The sequence below is a fragment of the Triticum aestivum genome, chromosome 5A (genome assembly GCF_018294505.1).
Source record: "Triticum aestivum cultivar Chinese Spring chromosome 5A, IWGSC CS RefSeq v2.1, whole genome shotgun sequence".
Taxonomy (NCBI): Eukaryota; Viridiplantae; Streptophyta; class Magnoliopsida; order Poales; family Poaceae; genus Triticum; species Triticum aestivum.
In genome coordinates this window covers 395552619-395576977 of record NC_057806.1, presented here as the reverse complement: position 1 = coordinate 395576977, position 24359 = coordinate 395552619, and the positions used below count along the sequence as shown (strand labels likewise).

Below are 24359 nucleotides of genomic sequence, written 5' to 3'. Positions count from 1 at the left end.
AGTAGAGTATGAGACACAAGCCCTGATGAATTGCTTCAGTATACGGTCCCTAATCTTACTTGAATGGTTTGATAAAACATCTACAAGAACTATTTAATCCATTAATAGCCCGGTGCATGTAGCTCCCGCTTGCGCAGGGTGTCAGGGTCCGGGGAAGGATCCACTATTTAAATCCATTAATAGTGGTGCAGTATACCAAAAAAAAAAGTCTCAACTACAGAAAGTATGAAACAAACCACTGTGCTGAAACTTTATTTCATCATCGATGTAAGGACTAAATTTGCTAGTACATATAATTCCTCTGTTGATGAGGATGGGTGGGGGGGAGAAAGATAAGTAAAAGGAAAGCTTGACGTGAGGAGTTCAACGGATTACATGTTGTGACCATTTTACTGAAATGAAACTACAGAAAATCTGTAACCACCGTTCAACAGTGCCCAAAAGATAACATATCGTGTGTGTCCAATAGTTCTAGAGCCTTACAGGTGTGCTGAGACCATCATAGCTAAGCTGGACGTCAAGCCCCTCTGTTTCCATCAGCCTGGCAAGATCATCGTTCACTTTCTCATGGTCCATTAAATGCATCATCCCTGAAGATACCATTCAAAATAATGGAAGATGAGCACATGCCATTTGATCAAATAAGGCTATAAGCTTCCCATAGTTCCATGTCAAGAAGAAAATATTGCGATAAAGTTTCCAAGACTCCATTCCTGGAATCAATAATTATGAACTGTGTTCGACGTAAATATTGAGATTTAATGTGTTCAGGCGCAATTTATTACTTTCTTGGACAAGTATTTGAGAGGTGATATACTACTCCCTCCGTTCCTAGATATAAGGTGTATAGTTTTTTGAGAAAAAAAATCCGGAATAGAGGATGTATTGCCTTTGTTGTCAATTTTACCCCTCCACCGATCAGCTCCCACGCATGAAATCCCTTAGATTTAGGAATCAATATTCTTTTTTTTTCTCCTTTTAACAAATCGTGTAGCTTGCATGCCCAGCCGATCGTGTTAATTTCTCTCGGTACCTCTCTCTATTTCGCGTTTCTTAACAGATCATACCCCCTCCGTTCCTACATATAGGGTGTGTTTTGCTCAAATATTAACGCAAGGGCGATATTTATATGGAAGTAATCTGATCAGGAGAGAGAGGATCCCCCGATTTACCTATTTTCCATCTAGCCTCACATGGTCCGCCTAGGGGCTTTTACGTCCAAAAGCAACGGAATTTGCCTTCCCAGCCTGTGCGTTAATATTCGAGCAAAAAACTATACACCCTATATCTAGGAACGGAGGGACTAATATCTAACATCAAAAGCTGCAAGAGTAAGAAATAACAATGTCAACGTGTGTTAAGAGTTTTGCTTAACAGTTCCCTAAGGAGATCAAATAGTTGTCCTTGTTACTTTTCTAGATGAAATCATGTCCATTAAACAACAGATAGGTGACATTTCTCAACTGTAAACTAAAATCATGTTAAACTTTTCTCTTGCAAACTGTGCAGTCTGTTTAAGAGTGCGTTATGTTTTGTGGATCCAGAGAAACTCAAAAATGCACTTAAGAGCTGACACTGACAGCATGTTTGGTTGGGTGTAATTAGAGCTAGGGGGTGAGGATTGAAGGGGTATGAGACTTTAAATCCATCGTATGGTTAGGGGCATGGGAATTGATGAGGAATTAGGCATGACAGTTGAGAGTCCAACTCCCACCGTTTTATTAACAAGGGAGGGGATGGGAATTGGGAGGGAATTGTTTTAGTGGTGACATCTTAACCCCTTCATCATGACTTATGTCATCATCGCTTGTCTAATCTTGCATCAATTCCCACTATACAAATAACGGAATAAACTTCTCTGTCAATTTCCCACACATAATTCCCATTAGATACCAAACAAAGGAGTTGGAATTAAACGACAGATCTCATGTGCCCTAATCTCAATACAACTCCTGAGCTATTTTGTAAGGGGAAAAAACGTTCACTATAAATTAGTATAAAAAGAAGCAACAAAATGATTGGTTAGTCAGGCCATACCGGTAAACAGCGTTCTTTTTGGTTTGATTTTCCTGACTTCCTCGAGGGCCTGTATAGTTGAAGAATATATCATAACTTGATACAGTGAAATAGTAAGAAGGTAGAACTAATGTGTTATAACTTACCCTAGGTAATCCAAAGTGTGTTGAAGAAGAACGATCAGGTCTAAGAGCATCCTGTAGTAAGTTACATAAAACCAAGATCAATCCAATTCATAGTCAACAGTGAATACTCAAGAGAGATGCACAAGTAGCTCAATACAAAAGTTAGCAGCATAAGAAATGTACATCTTTCAGATGAATCTAACTATTTCATGATTCAAAAATCAGAGATACGCAAGAAAACAAAGTTAGCTGCGTACAACAGTCAAATGAAACAATTTCATGATTTAACAACCAGAGATGCAAAACAAGAAAGGAAAAAAAAAGGAATACCAATATAAGAAGTTGACAGTCTTCCAGAAGTTTATAGGTTTCGTCAGGTATATCACTGACATCACTGCAAACATCAGAGCAATTCAGATAAGATGCCTACCAACAACACAAGTCATTACAATAAACAGGCCTTCCAGTGAACTCAATCTACCTTATGTAGCATATGTCACCAAAACGGAAACCAAGGGAACGGTAACCCTGACCGTGCCATACAGGCAAAGGAATTACCTGAAATGTAGACATTACATCTTTAGCAAAATAAATTGAATAGGAGAATCTGTAATGAATCCCAAGTATACTCAACACATACAAACCTAATGAATAAGTAATTTTGCATTTGAGCAGGATACATAAAAATTGAGCTCATGACAGGTTTACTTAGCTCCACAGCCACAGGTTGGTAAGTTCTCCATATTATGTTTCTACCCAAAAGTTCTCCATATTACCTCGAGCCATCAATGAAAACAGATTTACTCAAACTTACTGGAAGGCATCTTGTCTGAATTGCGCTGGTAAATTGCCCTATTGGCTGTTACTAACAACACTATCAATCAATTAAGTGATCCCATCCCATTATAACTGATCAAAATAAAGGAGTTAAATGCATATTTGTATACCTGACTACATGGACTATTTCCTTACTACATCTCACTGAGTCTAAAGGGAGAATATCATTTGTAATTTGTAAGCGAACAGCTTAGAAGTATAAGTCCACTTCTTGCTTTGAAGTTGTTGTTTCAGATTACAAACCTCAAGATCCTGAACAGTAAATGGTTCCTCTTTCATAATGTTGAATTGTAATGTTGAAACTGCTGCACCAGGTATAACCGTACTTGTGTCGACCAAATAGTGGTGTGTCATCTTCATCACCTGATACAAACCAGCAAAGGGGGAAAGGAAAGAAAACTGAGCCAGCTGTAAAGATATAGTATAAACCAAAAATGGGAAGGCCGTGATTTTTTTAATAAAATGGCATAATGGATTTTCATGTATTCCATAAAATTTTCTGAGGCTGTAATACTAGAAAAAATAACATACAACATAACTAAGTACAAGATTTTCAAACCTCATAATCACGCGGTGCCACATAAATTGGGATGGAGGGCTGGACATTGTTCGTCCAATCACGAAGACAATCAAGGCCTGCACCATTCATGCTGTTATCTTTTTGGAAAGGAAAAGGCCACAAGGATGATGGGTTTCTCGTCTCGATTAATAGAAACAAAATTGTGTTGCAGAAAGCATTTACACTAGACGGGACTTTTAAAAATGGTACAAGGATTCAATTATAAGGTGCATAGGAGTTGAGAAGGTTGGAACCACTCAGACCTCCAATTGCATCAGCATGAGAATGAGTAATAATGACAGCATCAATCTCCCTCAACCTGAAGATCAGCACCAAACGTTAACAACACTTATGTTCCTTTAAAATAAATACTAATAGAGGATGTGAACAGTTCAGTACCCAAAAGCAGGGAACCACTGGAGCGCGGAATGGTAGAAAAACCTGACAGAAGAACTAATCATCAGGGTGTGATAACTCATTAATATTTTTTTACTTTGTAGATGCACATTATTTACAAAAAACAGCCTCTATATCAGCTACTATGAATGGAAGAACTTTCAGGTACTCTGCTTCAAAACAGTGATACTCTGGGTGTTTTCTACTATTCCTACCCATAGCTCTAGCTTCAAGTATGATAATCCGTTACTTGTTGAGGAAGGGAGAAGAAGCAACTGGCAGTGCAAGAAGTAGTGCATACTTGCCAGCGTCGATGAGGATGTTAGAAGTGCGAGACGGCGTGACATGACGCAGGAGAATGGAGGTGTTGCGCCTTCGGTTCCGGTTCCCCGGCTCTGCTGCCTTGGTGCAAACCTGCGAACAGGACATAACAAACAAACAGCCAACATCACACCGAGCGGCGAGCACTGTGAGAAAGCAGAACAAAGTGGGTCCACCGGCGGTTGATAACGAGATGCAGGTGGAGGGTCATACGGGGCAAGTCTTGGAGGGGTCGGTGAGGCAGCTGACGCGCGGGACGCCCTCGCTGGTGCCAGTGCCGAGGAAGATGAGCTCCGACTTCCGCGGCTCATCATGCTCCGCCGCCGAGGAAGAGACAGCGTTGCCAGGGGCGCCGCAGGAGGAGGAGAAGAAGCGCGCTGGAAGGTTCACCAGGGGTACAGGCATTACGTCGAACAGCCGAGGCGCAACCAGTAAACTATGCAATTACGATTGTATATACGTACGCGAAGCGCCGGAGCGGAGGCGCACGAGGGGGAGGCGTGAGGAGAGCGGCGCGGCGGCCGCCGCGGCGCGGAGAGGGAGATGCGCGCCCAGTGAGCGGGCCGCGGCGAGCGAGCACGCGAACGGCGAATGCAGCATGGGCAAGCGGTGGGCGCGCAGGAGAGCGGCGATCGCGCCCGCGGCGGTTGCTCCAGACATCGGGAGAGCGCGGATGCGTCTGTCTGCCTTGCGGCGGCGGCCGGCGAGTCGGTAACGACGGGGTCTCCGCGGACGCTGGCCACTTGTCGTCCTCGCGGCGGGAGGGGGCGACGCTGGCAAGTGGGCCCGAGTTCCCTGCCCGACGCTCAAGAAAAGCCGCGCGGCTCTTCCGACGGCCCTGTCACTGACATGTGGGCCAATAGTCCAGAGAGCCCTGACCACTGACATGTGGGTCAACAGACCATAAGTGGGCTTTACATGAGCTTTCGGCCTGGGCCGAGGAATAATTCCGTCTCTTTCTTCTCCCACTTCCCTTCCTGTCCTATCGTGTCCTCTCCCAATTGCCGCAGTCCTCATCTCTCCCCCTCCCGGAGGCCGGAGCACGCAGGAGATCGACTTCGCCGCGCCGGCTCGCCGGCGACGACACACCCCCACAGGCGCGAATCTATCTCTCTCTCCATATCCCGCTCTGTTTCAAAAACTTTCCTGCCATCCTCGTACTTCACGTGCTGTCTGTGTTTGCCCGATCCCGGGATATGCTAGATCGCTCGTACATGGGATCAGCGGATGGATCATTAACATTTCTTACCGTCTCTAGTGGAGAGAGCTGTTGCCTAAAGGGTAGTTCGTCGCGGTTAACTGGGACCGCAGTAAGCTAACCATGTCGATTTGTGCAGGTTTTCTGAACTTGTAGCCTACCAATACCAGTTAGTTAGAAATTTCCTGTTTGTTACCGAAGTACTGTAGATGCTTAACCTCTTGATCTCGGGGTATTTGGTGCTTTTTACAGTTAACCCTTACGCATTCCTGCAAAGCAAGCTTGGCGCCACGTGTTGCTGTTCCAATTCATTCATTCATTCATTGTATAAAGGCATTTTTGGTCGAGTGCAAATCTCTTGTTTCATTTTAGTTTCTTGTGCACTACTACTGACACTGAAAGCTGTTGCATATTTCAACAGAGTGGTGGTGCGAATAATGAACAAAGGCAGCATCCACAAAAAGGAGACGCACGGAACAAGCGACGACATAAGCGAGAACACGCCTGTGGAGAAGGTCAGGGGCCCCAATCTGTTTGAACGGGCCAAGGAAGAGATCGAGGCTCTTGTGGAGGCTGTTCACGATAAGATGGAGCACCATTCCAGTCCCCGCAGGAAGGAGGGTGGTAATTTACTTAAGTTGATGTCATTTTGCCTAATTTAACTTTGACAAGTATTGCTTCCTGTTACATACCTTAAGGTTATGCTCACCGTAGCTTTTCAAGTTTTAGCTTTTCAATTCTTGAGAGCTCATCCGTATCACAAGTTTTAGCTTTTCAATTCTTGAGAGCTGACAGGGTTTGACTGGAAACAGTGCTTCTGTGTTGAATGCTAAGACATAGGCTCACGGGAACTTTCTGTTTGCTGTTCCTGTTCTGCATATTCAGTTAATTTGTTTGCAGTGATGAACTATTAAGCTGTTGTAGGCTTCTGTGGGAGACTTCACCTTGTTGAGAAGAGTAGTGTTCTTTGTAAAGGAGTTTTGTCTTCTGAGACTGGGAACATTTGAATTTTCAGTTTTGTCCGAGGTGTTATGGAGGTAGCTTGGGCATATGTATTTGAGGTTTATAACTTAACAATCACCCAGACTGAAACAATAGTTTTGTGTACAAAAATTCAAGCATGAAAAATGTTTCTGAAATAGCACTTATCTAGAAGCTGTATACAAAGCAGGCCTTCCATTTTGATGGAAGGAAAGAGAAATTAAGTATATGCAAGAAGGGCAAAGGATAATAGAACCTCCTCTGAAATCGAGTTTGGAAATTCTGTTTTGTGTACCAGGGATTTCTAAGACCAAGAACATTTGGATTTTCAGCTTTGTCTAAGTTATAATGAAGACTTCTTGAGCATACAATTTTATGGTTTATAACCTAACATCACCCAAACTGAAACAATAGAACTTTGTGGACAAAAATTCATCAGGTATAAAAGATGTTTCGGAAATATAGCTTCACTACAAGTTACCATTTCGATTGAAGGATGTATCAATAAGGATACAAGAAGGGCATAATAGATAATCGTACCTCCTTTAAAACCTCTAGTGTTCAATTCCTTTATTCCTGATTCTTTGTGTTACTTTCCTCATACATGGTAGTTGTGGTTCTTTGGTAGTGCTCTGTTTAGTACCCCGTCTTGATTTTTATCCACCGCTCTGATTTACCTGCAGAATTGCACAAGGATTCCAAGGAACACAGTGAGGCAAACATGCATAAGAAGACCCATGAGAACGAAACTCATGGTACAAGCAATCATATAAGTGAGGACACGCCTGTCAGCAAAGTCAAAGGCCCGGGCGTGTTTGAACGTGCCAAGGAAGAGATCGAAGCTATCGTTGAGGCCATCCATCCGAAGAAAGAATCCGACAAGTGAAGATCGGGCGCATCGTGTACACTGTGTCTTCAGAATTTTCAGTGGCTGTGAAAACTATGTGGGCTATGTCCAGGTGGATGCATTATTTGCGTCATATCCACATGCAAGCTTTGTATTTTGCATTGCCAAACTCTATCGCTGCACGAGCTGAATGCTCCATCGTATCGCCGCCGCTTACGTTGAGCAGAAGCTGTATAAAATGTGACATGACTGTACAACTACTTTGTTGTGTTTGAATTGCCAAGAAGCTTTATGCAATTTATCACTTGACACTTTTGTCATTTGCTCGGGCACACCGTAAACCTTCTAGGTGCCATAAATGGGATGGGTTTCATTGGTTGAAACACTGCTTTGATACAATGGTGTGGCGATGTCTCAGAACTGTAGCTGGGAAAAAAGAAAGAGATTTTATTTTATTTTTTGCGGGTGAAAAAGAAAGAGATTTTAGCAGCTTGGTCGCCTTGTTTGTTTGGTCGATTTTCGGAAAGAGCGCAGCGACAGGGTATATCCAACAACGAGGCCACCCTCATCCGCCTTTGGCTTAGTGGGGAAATAATTCTAAAACCAAAATTCAAGACCACATCCCAGTATAGGTTCAGTGTAGCACTAATTCAAATATTGATAGAAGCATATATATAGTACTCCCTCTGTAATGAAATATAAGAGCGTTTAGTGATCTAAACGCTTTTATATTTCTTTACAAAGGAAGTAGCAAGTTATCTACTGGAGGCCTCCCCGCCGCCACCAAAAACAATCTCACCCACCGCCAAATCCACCTGCCGCCGCCGGAGGAAGCCACCAAGGCTGATGGCGGCGGCGGGGCTCCCCACGCCCCCACTTTCCCCTCTCCCCACCCCCTTTTCTCTCCCATGTCGTCGATCTACATTTCATCTTTAGGCCGGCCGCATTCGTCCATTGGTGGTGCATCGGATGACTTCTCGCGGGCACATGACCCCGCCGCTGTTGCTTTTGGGCTCAGCTCTCCTCTGAACCCGCGCCATATCGCGGCATCCCGGGCTGCTAAGCCCAATGGGCAGCCCAAGAGTAGCCGGCAATGGAGGATCCAATGCAACAACGACAACACACTGCAGGAACGCACCGGTGGCCTTGTGATATGGGGAGCGACCTGATTTGGCTTCCTCATGTCCGGCAGCTGTGTCGGCAATGTTGGTCGCCATGGCTGCGACTTGGTGCTCTTCACCTTGGGTCCATGTCATGGCAGGCAACGGTTGGGCGACCGTTCAGGACCTCTCTGGCCAGTGGTGGCGCCCTCCATGCAGGGGCGGAGCTCTATGCATCCCTGAGGGGGTTGTGCCCCCCCCCCAGCCCATGACAAATTCCTGAAGAAATATTTTTTGGAGGGACATAGTTAGAAGAAATTTTCTCATTAGCCCCCCCCCCCAAAACATGCACACTTTGCCCTTTTGCCCCCCAAACATTCCAGTCAAGCTCCGCCACTGCCTCCATGTGTGGCTAGTAAGGTGAGATGCAATCTATGGACGTTGGCTTGACACAAAGGGTATGGTTGTGCAGCGGCGGTGCCGAGATTTTTAATCTAGCACATATAGCTGCTTAGATCGTGGAAAAGTGGTGGCGATAATATATGATTGACTTTGATTTGTGGTGCTTCTCAAGTACCTGATCTCAAGCTCCGAGGTGAAAAACCTAGGTTTGGCCCGAGTTGGTTATACCTGGGAATGGCGATGTTTTGCATCGTCGCATTGCTCGGATGTTCTTCATGGTGAAAATCTAGATTCGGTTTGGTGGTTGGGTCCGATGACAGCGGCGCTTGAGCGTCGTTCCCTTCATAAAGGTGTTGTTGTTGAAGAATCTCACAGTCCTTATGGTGTCAAAAATGGTTGGTACGGATATGGTCGTCGTTGTAGTTTATTGATCACTTTATGTGTTTTTTCTCGCCTAGGCATAGCTTTGGTCTTGTATGACTTTGCTCTTTACCGAAGCGTTTTTTGTGTGTGCGTTCATGTTGGCTGTGTACATCCTAGTTGTGCAGAGGCCGGATGTGTACTCATTATGTTTGTATACACTTGATGCTTTATTTTGAGTCAATAAAATCCACCCTTTGTCGAAAATCTATGATGGTGCTAGACTTGGACGGCGAACAAGGCACAGATCGCAGAAATCTATCACCATTGAAGAACGAGGCACAGATCAAAGTTACCTACATAAGAAACAACTCTGTCTTGGAAATCATCTTTGTTAGAAGAATACAACTCCATGGATGGTGTTGTGCTGGGCCTTGGGCAGGCCCGAATGGGCACCGACAATGGTAAACTCACTTCAGGACTGGTGCATCAAGATAACTGGAAACAAGGCCGCAGGAAAGATGTCAGGACATTATTCCTGCTGGTGATGTGGGAGCTATAAAAACACTGGAATGCGAGATGAAGGACAGCCGTGGAAGATGTGTGATACCACAGCGTTCTTTGTGGCGTTGTCAATGTGGGTGAACGGGAGGAGTTAGCCATGCTTGTTTAGTTCAGCTTGGGTGGGGTGGACATTACATAGGCATTGTAATATGTAAATGGATGCATGAGGGCTCTTCACCCTCCTTCTATAATACTATAAAATACGCACACTCGTGCGTATTTGAGAAAAAAAATACAACTCCACTTATCGTCATGACGCATGATGCCAATAGCCAGCTTTCAGGGCGGAATCTCCTCTTCTTAAGGTGTGTTTGTTTGAGCTCCTAGTGGGCTTCTATGGCTTCTGGCCCGGAAAAGCCGGAAGCCCAAACAAACACCCATTTTCCAAGCTGGCACCAAAGATCCTAGGATCGGAGCGCTCCAAAAATTAGACCCAAAAGCCGTAGCTACCATTTCAGGCTTTCCGCAGCAGGAGCTGGCTCCAAAAGACGGGTTTACACTCCCACCAATTTACATACCCAAACGAGAGTGGTTCTTCAGCTCCAGGGTTCCCTTACACCATCTATGAATAGTAAAATCCAAAAAAAAGGAAAAAAATCAATTTTTTTTAAAACTTTGCAACATCAAATATGACCAAACTTTGTCGCTCGTAAGTTTAGCTAAATACCATTCGAAAAGTTGATGGTTAGCTAAATAGATTATAACATTTATAATCTGGCAACTAAAATTTATATGGCATGCAAAAAAGAAATCAATTTGGATAAAATCTTCGAGGGCCAAAAATAGTGGCGGAGCTTCATGGGGCCAAAAGGGACCATTGCGCCCCCTCCCCCTACTCTAGGAAAACTTTTAAGTGTACCCCTAATTATTAGGCTTGATATCAAACATTTCTCGGAGTTCATGCCGCCCGAAAACAAAGCTCATGCCTAACAACACACTGCGAGAAGATGTTCCCATAGGTACTGAAATCTACATTTGTTGCACTTACTTGTCATATTTGTAGAGGGACAAGTGGCCTTGCTAATTTGATTGTTGTCTACATGTGTGTACCAGTGACGCCGCTCTAAGGATCAGGTGGGCCTGGGAAATCGCCAGCATGGGAAGATTTCAGTAAAATATTTCAGAACAGGAAAAACGGGGAAGATCCTCACCAGAGGTACGAAGTGTTTTGATACGTCTCCAACGTATCTATAATTTTTGATTGCTCCATGCTATATTATCTACTATTTTGGACTATATTGGGCTTTATTTTCCACTTTTATATTATTTTTGGGACTAACCTATTAACCTGAGGCCCGGCCCAGAATTGCTGTTTTTTTGCCTATTTCAGTGTTTCAGAGAAACAGAATATCAAACGGAGTCCAAACAGAATGAAACCTTCAGAAACGTGATTTTCTCATCAGATAAGATCCAGGAGACTTGGATCCTCCGTCAAGAAAGCCACGAGGCGGTCACGAGGGTGGAGGGCGCCCCCTGCCTTGTGGGCCCCTCAAAGCTCCACCGACATACTTCTTTCTCCTATATATACCTACGTACCCCCAAACGATCGGGGACAGAGCCAAAAACCTAATTCCACCGCCGCAACTTTCTGTATCCACGAGATCCCATCTTGGGGCATGTTCCGGAGCTCCGTCGGAGGGGGCATCGATCACGGAGGGCTTCTACATCTCATCCAAGCCCTTCCGATGAAGTGTGAGTAGTTTACTTCAGACCTATGGGTTCATAGTTAGTAGCTAGATGACTTCTTCTCTCTTTTTGGATCTCAATACAATGTTCTCCCCCTCTCTTGTGGAGATCTATTCGATGTAATCTTCTTTTTGCGGTGTGTTTGTTGAGACCGATGAATTGTGGGTTTATGATCCAGTCTATCTATGAATAATATTTGAATCTTCTCTGAATTCTTTTATGTATGATTGGTTATCTTTGCAAGTCTCTTCGAATTATCAGTTTGGTTTGGCCTACTAGATTGGCTTTTCTTGCCATGGGAGAAGTGCTTAGCCTTGGGTTCGATCTTGCGGTGTCCTTTCCCAGTGATAGAAGGGGCAGCAAGGCACGTATTGTATTGTTGCCATCGAGGATAACAATATGGGGTTTTTATCATATTGCATGAAACTATCCCTCTACATCATGTCATCTTGCTTAAGGTGTTACTCTGTTTTTAACTTAATACTCTAGATGCATGCTGGATAGCCGTCGATGAGTGGAGTAATAGTAGTAGATGCAGTCAGGAGTCGGTCTACTTGTCTCGGATGTGATGCCTATATACATGATCATACCTACATATTTTCATAACTATGCTCAGTTCTGTCAATTGCTCAACAGTAATTTGTTCACCCACTATAGAATACTTATGCTCTTGAGAGAAGCCACTAGTGAAACCTATGGCCCCCGGGTCTCTTTCTCATCATATCAATCTCCATCACTTTATTATTGCTTTGCTTTTACTTTTTACCTTGCATCTCTATACCAAAAATACCAAAAATATTATTTATCATCTCTATCAGATCTCACTTTCGTAAGTGACCGTGAAGGGATTGACAACCCCTAAGCGCGTTGGTTGCGTTGAGCTATTGTTTTTGTGTAGGTACGAGGGACTCGCGCGTAGCCTCCTACTGGATTGATACCTTGGTTCTCAAAAACTGAGGGAAATACTTTTGCTACTTTGCTGCATCATCCTCTCCTCTTCGGGGAAATCCAACGCAGTGCTCAAGAGGTAGCAAAAAGAATTTCGGGCGCCGTTGCCGGGGAGTCTGCGCAAAAGTCAACATACCAAGTACCCATCACAATCCCTATCTCCCGCATTACATTATTTGCCATTTGCCTCTCGTTTTCCTCTCCCCCACTTCACCCTTTCCGTTTTATTCGCCCTCTCTCTCTCTATCCTCCTTCTCTATTTGTCTCTTTTTGCCTGTTTACCTTTTGTTTGCTCCTGTGTTGGATTTCTTGTTTGTCGCGATGGCTCAAGATAATACTAAATTGTGTGACTTCACCAATACCAACAAACAATGATTTTATTAGCACTCCGATTGCTCCTCTTACCGATGCTGAATCTTGTGAAATTAATGCTGCTTTGCTGAATCTTGTCATGAAAGATCCGTTCTCCGGCCTTCCTAGTGAAGATGCCGCTACCCATCTAAATAGCTTCGTTGATTTGTGTGACATGCAAAAGAAGAAATATGTCGATAATGATATTGTTAAATTGAAGCTATTTCCTTTTTCACTTAGAGATCGTGCTAAAGCTTGGTTTTCATCTTTGCCTAAAATAGTACTGATTCATGGAACAAGTGCAAAGATGTTTTTATCTCTAAGTATTTTCCTCCCGCTAAGATCATCTCTCTTAGAAACGATATTATGAATTTTAAGCAACTTGATCATGAACATGTTGCACAAGCTTAGGAGAGAATGAAATTAATGATACGTAATTGCCCTACTCATGGTTTGAATTTGTGGATGATTATACAAAAAAATTATGCCAGATTGAATTTTGCTTCTAGAAATCTTTTAGATTCGGCCGCGGGAGGCACTTTTATGGAAATCACTTTAGGAGATGCTACTAAACTCCTAGATAATATTATGGTTAATTATTCTCAATAGCATACTGAAAGATCTACTAATAAAAAGGTGCATGCGATAGAAGAAATTAATATTTTGAGTGGAAAGATGGACGAACTTATGAAATTATTTGCTAATAAGAGTGTTTCTTCTGATCCTAATGATATTCCCTTGTCTACTTTGATTGAGAATAACAACGAATCTATGGATGTGAATTTTGTTGGTAGGAACAATTTTGGTAACAACACGTATAGAGGAAATTTCAATCCTAGGCCTTATCCTAGTAATCCCTCTAATAATTATGGTAATTCCTACAACAATTCTTATGGAAATTATAATAATATACCCTATGATTTTGAATCTAATATTAAAGAATTTATTTCTTCGTAAAAGAATTTTAATGTTATGATTGAAGAAAAATTGCTTAAGATTGATGATTTGGCTAGGAACGTTGATAGAATTTCTCTTGATGTTGATTCTTTAAAGCTTAGATCTATTCCTCATAAGCATGATATCAATGAGTCTCTCAAAGCCATGAGAATTTCCATTAATGAGTGCAAGGAAAGAACCGCTAGGATGCGTGCTATGAAAGATGCCTTTATTAAAGCATGTTCTTCTAGTTCCTATGAAAATAATGATGAAGATCTAAAAGTTATTGATGTGTCCCCTATTAAATCTTTGTTCTGCAATATTAATCTTGATAATGATGGGACTGAATATGATCCACCTTTACCTAGAAGGCGTTCTAAAAATTTGGAGTATTTAGATCTTGATGGTGAAATTGATAAAAGTGGGATTAAAAGAAATAAAACCCTAGATGATGCTAAACCCACTATATTAGATTTCAAGGAATTTAATTATGAAAATTGCTCTTTGATTGATTGTATTTCCTTGTTGCAATCCGTGCTAAAATCTCCTCATGCATATAGTCAAAATAAAGCCTTTACCGAACATATCGTTGATGCCTTGATGCAATCTTATGAAGAAAAACTTGAGTTGAAAGTTTCTATCCCTAGAAAACTTTATGATGAGTGGGAACCTACTATTAAAATTAAAATTAAAGATTATGAGTTTTATGCTTTGTGTGATTTGGGTGCTAGTGTCTCTACTATTCCCAAAACTTTGTGTGATTTGCTAGATTTCCGTGATTTTGATGATTGCTCTCTAAACTTGCATCTTGCGGATTTCACTATTAAGAAACCTATGGGAAGAATTAATGACGTTCTTATTGTTGCAAATATGAATTATGTGCCCGTAGATTTTATCGTTCTTGATATAGATTGCAATCCTTCTTGCTCTATTATTCTCGGTAGACCTTTCCTTAGAACGGTTGGTGCAATTGTTGATATGAAGGAAGGGAATATTAGATTTCAATTTCCATTAAAAAAGGGCATGGAACACTTCCCTAGAAAGAAAATAAAATTACCATATGAATCTATCATGAGATCCACTTATGGATTGCCTACCAAAGATGGCAATACCTAGATCTATTCTTGCTTGTTATGCCTAGCTAGGGGCGTTAAACTATAGCGCTTGTTGGGAGGCAACCCAATTTTATTTTTATTCCTTGCTTTTTGCTCCTGTTTAGTAATAAATAATTTATTTAGCCTCTGTTTTGGTTGTGTTTTTTGTGTTTAATTAGTGTTTGTGCCAAGTAGAACCGTTGGGAAGACTTGGGGAAAGTCTTGTTGAACTTGCTGTAAAAAACAGAAACTTTAGCGCTCACGAGAACTGCTGTCATTTTTATTTGGAAAGTGATATTTAGTTAATTATTTTTGCAGATGATTAATAGATAAATTCCTCACGTCCAGAAATTTATTTTAGAATTTTTGGGGTTCCAGATCTTGCGCTAGCTACAGATTACTACAGACTGTTCTGTTTTTGACAGATTCTGTTTTTCGTGTGTTGTTTGCTTATTTGATGAATCTATGGCTAGTAAAATAGTTTATAATCCATAGAGAAGTTGGAATACAGTAGGTTTAACACCAATATAAATAAAGAATGAGTTCATTACAGTACCTTGAAGTGGTCTTTTGTTTTCTTTCGCTAACGGAGCTCACGAGATTTTCTACTTTAAGTTTTGTGTTGTGAAGTTTTCAAGTTTTGGGTAAAGATTTGATGGATTATGGAACAAGGAGTGGCAAGAGCCTAAGCTTGGGGATGCCCATGGCACCCCCAAGATAATCTAAGGACACCTAAAAGCCAAAGCTTGGGGATGCCCCGGAAGGCATCCCCTCTTTCGTCTACTTCTATCGGTAACTTTACTTGGAGCTATATTTTTATTCACCACATGATATGTGTTTTGCTTGGAGCGTCTTTTATGATTTGAGTCTTTGCTTGTTAGTCTACCACAATCATCCTTGCTGTACACACCTTTTGAGAGAGCCATACATGATTTGGAATTTGATAGAATACTCTATGTGCTTCACTTATATCTTTTGAGCTTTATAGTTTTGCTCTAGTGCTTCACTTATATCTTTTAGAGCACGGTGGTGGATTTGTTTTATAGAAACTATTGATCTCTCATGCTTCACTTAGATTATTTTGAGAGTCTTAATAGCATGGTAATTTGCTTAAAATCCTAATATGCTTGGTATGCAAGATTAATAATAAAACTTTCTTATGAGTGTGTTGAATACTAAGAAAAGTTTGATGCTTGATGATTGTTTTGAGATATGGAGGTAATAATATCAAAGTCATGCTAGTTGAGTAGTTGTGAAATTGAGAAATACTTGTGTTGAAGTTTGCAAGTCCCGTAGCATGCACGTATGGTAAACGTTATGCAACAAATTTGAAACATGAGGTGTTATTTGATTGTCTTCCTTATGAGTGGCGGTCGGGGACGAGCGATGGTCTTTTCCTACCAATCTATCCCCCTAGGAGCATGCGCGTAGTGCCGAGGTTTTTGATGACTTGTAGATTTTTGCAATAAGTATGTGAGTTCTTTATGACTAATGTTGAGTCCATGGATTATACGCACTCTCACCCTTCCATCCTTGCTAGCCTCTTCGGTACCGTGCATTGCCCTTTCTCACATTGAGAGTTGGCGCAAACTTCGCCGGTGCATCCAAACCCCGTGATATGATACGCTCTTTCACACATAAACCTCCTTATATCTTCCTCAAAACAGCCACCATACCTACCTATTATGGCATTTCCATAGCCATTCCGAGATATATTGCCATGCAACTTTCCATCATTCCGTTCATCATGACACATTCATCATTGTCATATTGCTTAGCATGATCATGTAGTTGACATAGTATTTGTGGCAAAGCCACCATTCATAATTCTTTCATACATGTCACTCTTGGTTCATTGCATATCCCGGTACACCGCCGGAGGCATTCATATAGAGTCATATTTGTTCTAGTATCGAGTTGTAATCATTGAGTTGTAAATAAATAGAAGTGTGATGATCATCATTATTAGAGCATTGTCCCAAGTGAGGAATAATAATAAAAAAGGCCATAAAAAAGAGAAGGCCCCCCAAAAAAGGGAAAGGCCATTAAAAAAGAGAAAAGGCCCAAAAAATGAGAGAAAAAGAGAGAAGGGACAATGTTACAATCCTTTTACCACACTTGTGCTTCAAAGTAGCATCATGATCTTCATAGTAGAGAGTCTCTCATGTTATCACTTTCATATACTAGTGGGAATTTTTCATTATAGAACTTGGCTTGTATATTCCAACAATGGGCCTCCTCAAGTGCCTTAGGTCTTCGTGAGCAAGCAAGTTGGATGCACACCCACTTAGTTTCTTTTGTTGAGCTTTCATACATTTATAGCTCTAGTGCATCCGTTGCATGGCAATCCCTACTCCTTGCATTAACATCAATCGGTGGGCATCTCCATAGCCCATTGATTAGCCTCGTTGATGTGAGACTTTCTCCTTTTTTGTCTTCTCCACATAACCCCCTCATTATATTCTATTCCACCCATAGTGCTATGTCCATGGCTCGCGCTCATATATTGCGTGAAAGTTTATAGGTTTGAGATTACTAAAGTATGAAACAATTGCTTGGCTTGTCATCGGGGTTGTGCATGCTGAGAGCATTCTTGTGTGACGAAAATGAAACATGACTAAACTATATGATTTTGTAGGGATGGACTTTCTTTGGCCATGTTATTTTGAGAAGACATAATTGCTTAGTTAGTATGCCTGAAGTATTATCATTTTTATGTCAATATGAACTTTTGCCTTGAATCTTTTGGATCTGAATATTCATACCACAATTAAGAAGAATTACATTAAAATTATGCTAAGTAGCACTCCACATCAAAAATTCTGTTTTTATCATTTACCTACTCGAGGACGAGCAGGAATTAAGCTTGGGGATGCTTGATACGTCTCCAACGTATCTATAATTTTTGATTGCTCCATGCTATATTATGTACTGTTTTGGACTATATTGGGCTTTATTTTCCACTTTTATATTATTTTTGGGACTAACCTATTAACCTGAGGCCCAGCCCAGAATTGCTGTTTTTTTTGCCTATTTCAGTGTTTCGGAGAAACAGAATATCAAACGGAGTCCAAACGGAATGAAACCTTTGGAAACGTGATTTTCTCATCAGATAAGATCCAGGAGACTTGGACCCTTCGTCAAGAAAGCCACGAGGCGGTCACGAGGGTGGAGGGCGCCCCCTGCCTCGTGGGCCCCTCGAAGCTCCACCGACGTACTTCTTTCTCCTATATATACCTACGTACTCCCAAATGATCGGGGACGGAGCCAAAAACCTAATTCCACCGCCGCAACTTTATGTATCCACGAGATCCCATCTTGGGGCCTGTTCCGGAGCTCCGTCGGAGGGGACATCGATCACGAAGGGCTTCTACATCTCATCCAAGCCCTTCTGATGAAGTGTGAGTAGTTTACTTCAGACCTATGGGTCCATAGTTAGTAGCTAGATGGCTTCTTCTCTCTTTTTGGATCTCAATACAATGTTCTCCCCCTCTCTTGTGGAGATCTATTCGATGTAATCTTCTTTTTGCGGTGTGTTTGTTGAGATCGATGAATTGTGGGTTTATGATCCAGTCTATCTATGAATAATATTTGAATCTTCTCTGAATTCTTTTATGTATGATTGGTTATCTTTGCAAGTCTCTTTGAATTATCAGTTTGGTTTGGCCTACTAGATTGGTTTTCTTGCCATGGGAGAAGTGCTTAGCCTTGGGTTCGATCTTGCGGTGTCCTTTCCCAGTGATAGAAGGGGCAGCAAGGCACGTATTGTATTGTTGCCATCGAGGATAACAAGATGGGGTTTTTATCATATTGCATGAAACTATCCCTCTACATCATGTCATCTTGCTTAAGGTGTTACTCTGTTTTTAACTTAATACTCTAGATGCATGCTGGATAGCGGTCGATGAGTGGAGTAATAGTAGTAGATGCAGTCAGGAGTCGGTCTACTTGTCTCGGATGTGATGCCTATATACATGATCATACCTAGATATTCTCATAACTATGCTCAGTTCTGTCAATTGCTCAACAGTAATTTGTTCACCCACTATAGAATACTTATGCTCTTGAGATAAGCCACTAGTGAAACCTATGGCCCCCGGGTCTCTTTCTCATCATATCAATCTCTATCACTTTATTATTGCTTTGCTTTTACTTTTTACCTTGCATCTCTATACCAAAAATATTATTTATCATCTCTATCAGATCTCACTTTCGTAAGTGATCGCGAAGGGATTGACAACCCCTAAGTGCGTTGGTTGCGTTGAGCTATTGTTTTTGTGTAGGTACGAGGGACTCGCGCGTAGCCTCCTACTGGATTGATACCTTGGTTCTCAAAAACTGAGGGAAATACTTACGCTACTTTGTTGCATCATCCTCTCCTCTTCGGGGAAATCCAACGCAGTGCTCAAGAGGTAGCATGTGTCACAACTTTATTCTTGGAGAATCAGAACGGTCATTTTTTAGTTTTGATTTCTTCGTTTGGAAGTTGGGATCCCTCTATCTTCAACCTATTTGTTTGGATTTATTATTTCATTTCATTTCAACATTTTTCTTTTTCTATATCCTTATCCTCTAGGTAGAGCGTTTTCTGAAGGAAATATGCCCTAGAGGCAATAATAAAATTGTTATTTTATATTTCCTTATATCATGATAAATGTTTATTATTCATGCTAGAATTGTATTAATCGGAAACTTGATACATGTGTGGATACATAGACAAAACATTATGTCCCTAGTAAGCCTCTACTAGACTAGCTCGTTAATCAAAGATGGTTAAGTTTCTAACCATAGACATGTGTTGTCATTTGATGAACGGGATCACATAATTAGGAGAATGATGTGATGGACAAGACTCATCCGTTAGCATAGCATATTGATCGTTCCGTTTTATTGCTATTGATTTCTTCATGTCAAATACATATTCCTTCGACTATGAGATTATGCAACTCCCGGATACCGGAGGAATGCCTTGTGTGCTATCAAATGTCACAAGTAACTGGGTGATTATAAATATGATCTACAGGTATCTTCGAAGGTGTTTGTTGGGTTGGCATAGATCGAGATTAGGATTTGTCACTCCGAGTATCGGAGAGGTATCTTTGGGCCCTCTCATTAATACACATCATAAGAAGCCTTACAAGCAAGGTGACTAATGAGTTAGTTGCAGGATGATTTATTACGAAACGAGTAAAGAGATTTGCCGTTAAAGAGATTGAACTAGGTATGAAGATACCGACGATCGAATCTCGGGCAAGTAACATACCGACGGACAAAGGGAATTACGTATGTTGTCATAACAGTTCGACCGATAAAGATCTCTGTAGAATATGTAGGAGCCAATATGGGCATCCAGGTTATGCTATTGGTTATTAGCCGGAGAGGTGTCTCGGTCATGTCTATATAGTTCTCGAACCCGTAGGGTCCGCACGCTTAACGTTCGATGACGATATAGTATTATATGAGTTATGTGATTTGGTGACCGAATGTTGTTCGGAGTCCCGGATGAGATCACAGACATGACGAAGAGTCTCGAAATGGTCGAGAGGTAAAGATTGATATATAGGACAATGGTATTCGGACACCGGAAGTGTTCCAGAGGTACCGGGTACTTATCGGGTCACCGGAAAGGAGTTTCGGGCACCCCGACAAAGATATGGGCCTTATGGGCCAATTGAGGGAACACACCAGCCCCGTTGCGCCCCTATAGAGGCCAACCATATGAGGAGGAGAAGGAAAGAGGGGAGGGCAAGCAAAGTGTGGATTAGGATTCCTACTTCCTTCCCTCTCCCCTCCCCTCTCTCCTTCCCCCTCGGTTATATATGGTAGGGGGCGCACGCGGATTGGGAGGGACTCCAAGTAGGATTCCTCCTACTTGGACGTCTCTTATGGCTGCTCCTACCTCCCTCCCACCTATATATATATGAGGAGGGGGCGCCTAGCACACAACAGACAATTGCCTAGCCGTGTGCGGCGCCCCCCTCCACTGTTTACCACCTCGGTCATATTTTTGTAGTGCTTAGGCGAAGCCCTGCGGAGATCACTTCACCATCACCGTCATCACGCGGTTGTGCTGGCGGAACTCATCTAATACCTCGATGTCTTGCTGGATCAAGAAGTCGAGGGACGTCATCAAGCTGAACATGTGCAGAACGTGGAGGTGACGTACGTTCGGTACTTGATCGGTTGAAGCGTGAAGAAGTTCGACTACATCAACCGCGTTGTGAAATGCTTCTGCTTTCGGTCTACGAGGGTACGTGGACACACTCTCCCCCTCTCGTTGATATGCATCTCCTAGATAGATCTTGCATGAGCGTAGGAAATTTTTGGAAATTGCATGCTACGTTTCCCAACATTATCATCATAGAACTGTCATAAGCATGACAAAAAAATTCGTTCGGCCCAAAATGTCACGGATGTGTCTTTTTTTGTAGTGCCACTTTGTGTTGGATGATGATTATGATGATGACATGATTTGATGAGACTATTTGTATGTATAAGCTATGATTACATTTGTGGTCTCGCAGCCATTTGTATGTGTAAGATGATGAAATTTGTATGTGCTAAAGATTATTGTATATAGCCTGTTCAAATACAAAACAAATATGCAGGAAAAAAATCAAAACTAATAAAATTAGCAGTAGCGAGGGGAGTAAAGTTATCAACAGCGTATACTTACTAGTAGTGTGGCATAACACGAAGCGCTACAGCTATTAGCAGTAGTGCGCTGTTGTAGAGCTCGCTGCTGCTACGCATGTATAGCAGTAGCGTGGGCCGACACGCGCTACTGCTACAGGTTAGCTGTAGCGCCGTATCAGTAGTGCGGGTGCCCGCGCTATTGCTATACCTAATACCCGTGCTACTGCTAGGCTTTTCCCTAGTAGTGAGACGGAAGCGAAATAATTATGCAGATTCTGATGGTACCGATGGTGCAATAGAAGGTTGAAGTTGTAGGGGAACGTAGTAATTTCAAAAAAAATTCCTACACACACGCAAGATCATGGTGATGCATAGCAACGAGCGGGGAGAGTGTGTCCATGCACCCTCGTAGACCGAAAGTGGAAGCATTAGCACAACGCGGTTGATGTAGTCGTACGTCTTCACGATCCGACCGATCAAGTACCGAACGCACGGCACCTCCGAGTTCTGCACATGTTCAACTCGATGACGTCCCTCGAACTCCGATCCAGCCGAGATTTGAGGGAGAGTTCTGTCAGCACGACGGCATGGTGGCGATGATGATGTTCTACCGACGCAGGGCTTCGCCTAAGCACCGCTACGATATTATCAAGGTGGATTATGGTGGAGGGGGGCACCGCACACGGCTAAGAGATCCAAGAGATCAATTGTTGTGTCTCCAAGGGGTGCCTCCCTCCTCGTATATAAAGGAGTGGAGGAGGGGGAGGGGGCCGGCCACCCTAGGGGCTCCCATGAGGAGTCCTACTCCCACCGGGAGTAGGACTCCCCCCTTCCATGTGGGAGTAGGAGAGGGGAGGGAAGGAGAGAGAGGGGGAAAGGAAAGGGGGGCGCCGTCCCCTCCTTGTCCAATTCGGACTGGGGGGGGAGGGGGCACGTGGCTGCCCTCGGCCGCCCCTCCTCTTCTCCACTTGGGCCCAATAGGCCCATTAGTCTCCCCGGGGGGTTTCGGTAACCCCCCGGTACTCCGGTATATGCCCGAAACTCCCCGAAACCATTCCGGTGTCCGAACATAGTCGTCCAATATATCGATCTTTACATCTCGACCATTTCGAGACTCCTCGTCATGTCCATGATCACATCCGGGACTCCTAACTACCTTCAGTACATCAAAACACATAAACTCGTAATATAACTGTCATCGAACTTTAAGCGTGCGGACCCTACGGGTTCGAGAACTATGTAGACATGACCGAGACACATCTCCGGTCAATAATCAATAGCGGAACCTGGATGCTCATATTGGCTCCCACATATTCTACGAAGATCTTTATCGGTCAAACCGCATAACAACATACTTTGTTCCCTTTGTCATCAGTATGTTACTTGCCCGAAATTCGATCGCCGGTATCTCAATACCTAGTTCAATCTCATTACTGGCAAGTCTCTTTACTCGTTTCGTAATACATCTTCCCGCAACTAACTCATTAGTTATAATGCTTGCAAGGCTTATAGTGATGTGCACTACCGAGTGGGCCCAGAGATACCTCTCCGACAATCGGAGTGAAAAATCCTAATCTCGAAATACGCCAACCCAACAAATACCTTCGGAGACACCGGTAGAGCACCTTTATAATCACCCAGTTACGTTGTGACATTTGGTAGCACACAAAGTGTTCCTCCGGTAAACGGGAGTTGCATAATCTCATAGTCATATGAACATTTATAAGTCATGAAGAAAGCAATAGCAGAATACTAAACGATCAAGTGCTAAGCTAACGGAATGGGTCAAGTCAATCACATCATTCTCCTAATGATGTGATCCCGTTAATCAAATGACAACTCATGTCTATGGCTAGGAAACATAACCATCTTTGATCAACGAGCTAGTCAAGTAGAGGCATACTAGTGACACTCTGTTTGTCTATGTATTCACACAAGTATTATGTTTCCGGTTAATACAATTCTAGCATGAATAATAAACATTTATCATGATGTAAGGAAATAAATAATAACTTTATTATTGCCTCTAGGGCATATTTCCTTCAGTCTCCCACTTGCGCTAGAGTCAATAATCTAGATTACACAGTAATGATTCTAACACCCATGGAGCCTTGGTGCTGATCATGTTTTGCTCGTGGAAGAGGCTTAGTCAATGGGTCTACTATATTCAGATCCGTATGTATCTTGCAAATTTCTATGTCTCCCACCTGGACTTGATCCCGGATGGAGTTGAAGCGTCTCTTGATGTGCTTGGTTCTCTTGTGAAATCTGGATTCCTTTGCCAAGGCAATTGCACCAGTATTGTCACAAAGCGTCTCTTGATGTACTCCGCTTCACACGTAGATCCCGCCACAACGCTTTGTTTAGAACTGCACCAACTAACAGCTCCACCGTTCAATGTAAACACATATCCGGTTTGCGATTTAGAATCGTCCGGATCAGTGTCAAAGCTTGCATCGACGTAACCATTTACGACTAGCTCTTTATCACCTCCATAAACGAGAAACATATCCTTAGTCCTTTTCAGGTATTTCAGGATGTTCTTGACCGTTGTCTAGTGATCCACTCCTGGATTACTTTGGTACCTCCCTGCTAAACTTATAGCAAGACACACATCAGGTCTGGTACACAGCATTGCATACATGATAGAGCCTATGGCTGAAGCATAGGGAACATCTTTCATCTTCTCTCTATCTTCTGTAGTGGTTGGGCATTGAGTCTTACTCAACTTCACACCTTGTAACACAGGCAAGAACCCTTTCTTTGCTTGATCCATTTTGAACTTCTTCAAAACTTTGTCAAGGTATGTGCTTTGTGAAAGTCCAATTAAGCGTCTTGATCTATCTCTATAGATCTTGATGCGCAATATGTAAGCAGCTTCACTAAGGTCTTTCATTGAAAAACTCTTATTCAAGTATCCTTTTATGCTTTCCAGAAATTCTATATCATTTCCAAGCAGCAATATGTCATCCACATATAATATCAAAAATGCTACAGAGCTG

The 24359-nt window shown here is 42.4% G+C and overlaps 2 protein-coding genes across 4 annotated transcripts; one reads left to right on the top strand and one right to left on the bottom strand.

Moving 5' to 3' along the window:
• Positions 1-226: 226 nt before the first annotated feature.
• Positions 227-5157, bottom strand: LOC123103588 (putative hydrolase C777.06c). Its single transcript, XM_044525226.1, has 12 exons — positions 4719-5157; positions 4468-4631; positions 4235-4347; positions 3937-3978; positions 3801-3856; positions 3538-3614; positions 3222-3341; positions 2623-2699; positions 2472-2535; positions 2163-2213; positions 2038-2086; positions 227-590 (listed from the first exon to the last, which is right to left on the bottom strand). The coding sequence occupies exons 1-12, from the start codon at positions 5140-5142 to the stop codon at positions 472-474; spliced, it is 1356 nt and encodes a 451-aa protein (XP_044381161.1). The 5' UTR covers positions 5143-5157; the 3' UTR covers positions 227-471.
• On the top strand, positions 5158-7584 carry LOC123103589 (uncharacterized). Of its 3 annotated transcripts, XM_044525229.1 has the most exons (4): positions 5561-5591; positions 5705-5777; positions 5874-6076; positions 7117-7584. In XM_044525229.1, the coding sequence occupies exons 1-4, from the start codon at positions 5576-5578 to the stop codon at positions 7317-7319; spliced, it is 495 nt and encodes a 164-aa protein (XP_044381164.1). In that variant the 5' UTR covers positions 5561-5575; the 3' UTR covers positions 7320-7584. The 3 variants fall into 3 exon arrangements, with proteins under 3 accessions (XP_044381162.1, XP_044381163.1, XP_044381164.1); XM_044525227.1 differs by lacking the exons at positions 5561-5591; positions 5705-5777 and adding an exon at positions 5158-5351; XM_044525228.1 differs by having other exon boundaries at positions 5400-5777.
• The last annotated feature ends 16775 nt before the right edge of the window (positions 7585-24359 follow it).

Bases quoted from the DNA above. Each gene is read 5' to 3' on its own strand.
- LOC123103588 (XM_044525226.1), bottom strand. From the start codon at position 5,142: ATGTCAGTGGTCAGGGCTCTCTGGACTATTGGCCCACATGTCAGTGAC. The intron at 4,348-4,467 runs GTATGACCCTCC...TCCTGTTCGCAG, and splicing joins ACCCCTCCAAGACTTGCCCC to GTTTGCACCAAGGCAGCAGA. The intron at 591-2,037 runs GTATGGCCTGAC...TGGTATCTTCAG, and splicing joins AAAAAGAACGCTGTTTACCG to GGATGATGCATTTAATGGAC.
- LOC123103589 (XM_044525227.1), top strand. From the start codon at position 5,173: ATGAGCTTTCGGCCTGGGCCGAGGAATAATTCCGTCTCTTTCTTCTCC. The intron at 5,352-5,873 runs GCGCGAATCTAT...ATATTTCAACAG, and splicing joins GCGACGACACACCCCCACAG to AGTGGTGGTGCGAATAATGA. The intron at 6,077-7,116 runs GTAATTTACTTA...ATTTACCTGCAG, and splicing joins TCCCCGCAGGAAGGAGGGTG to AATTGCACAAGGATTCCAAG.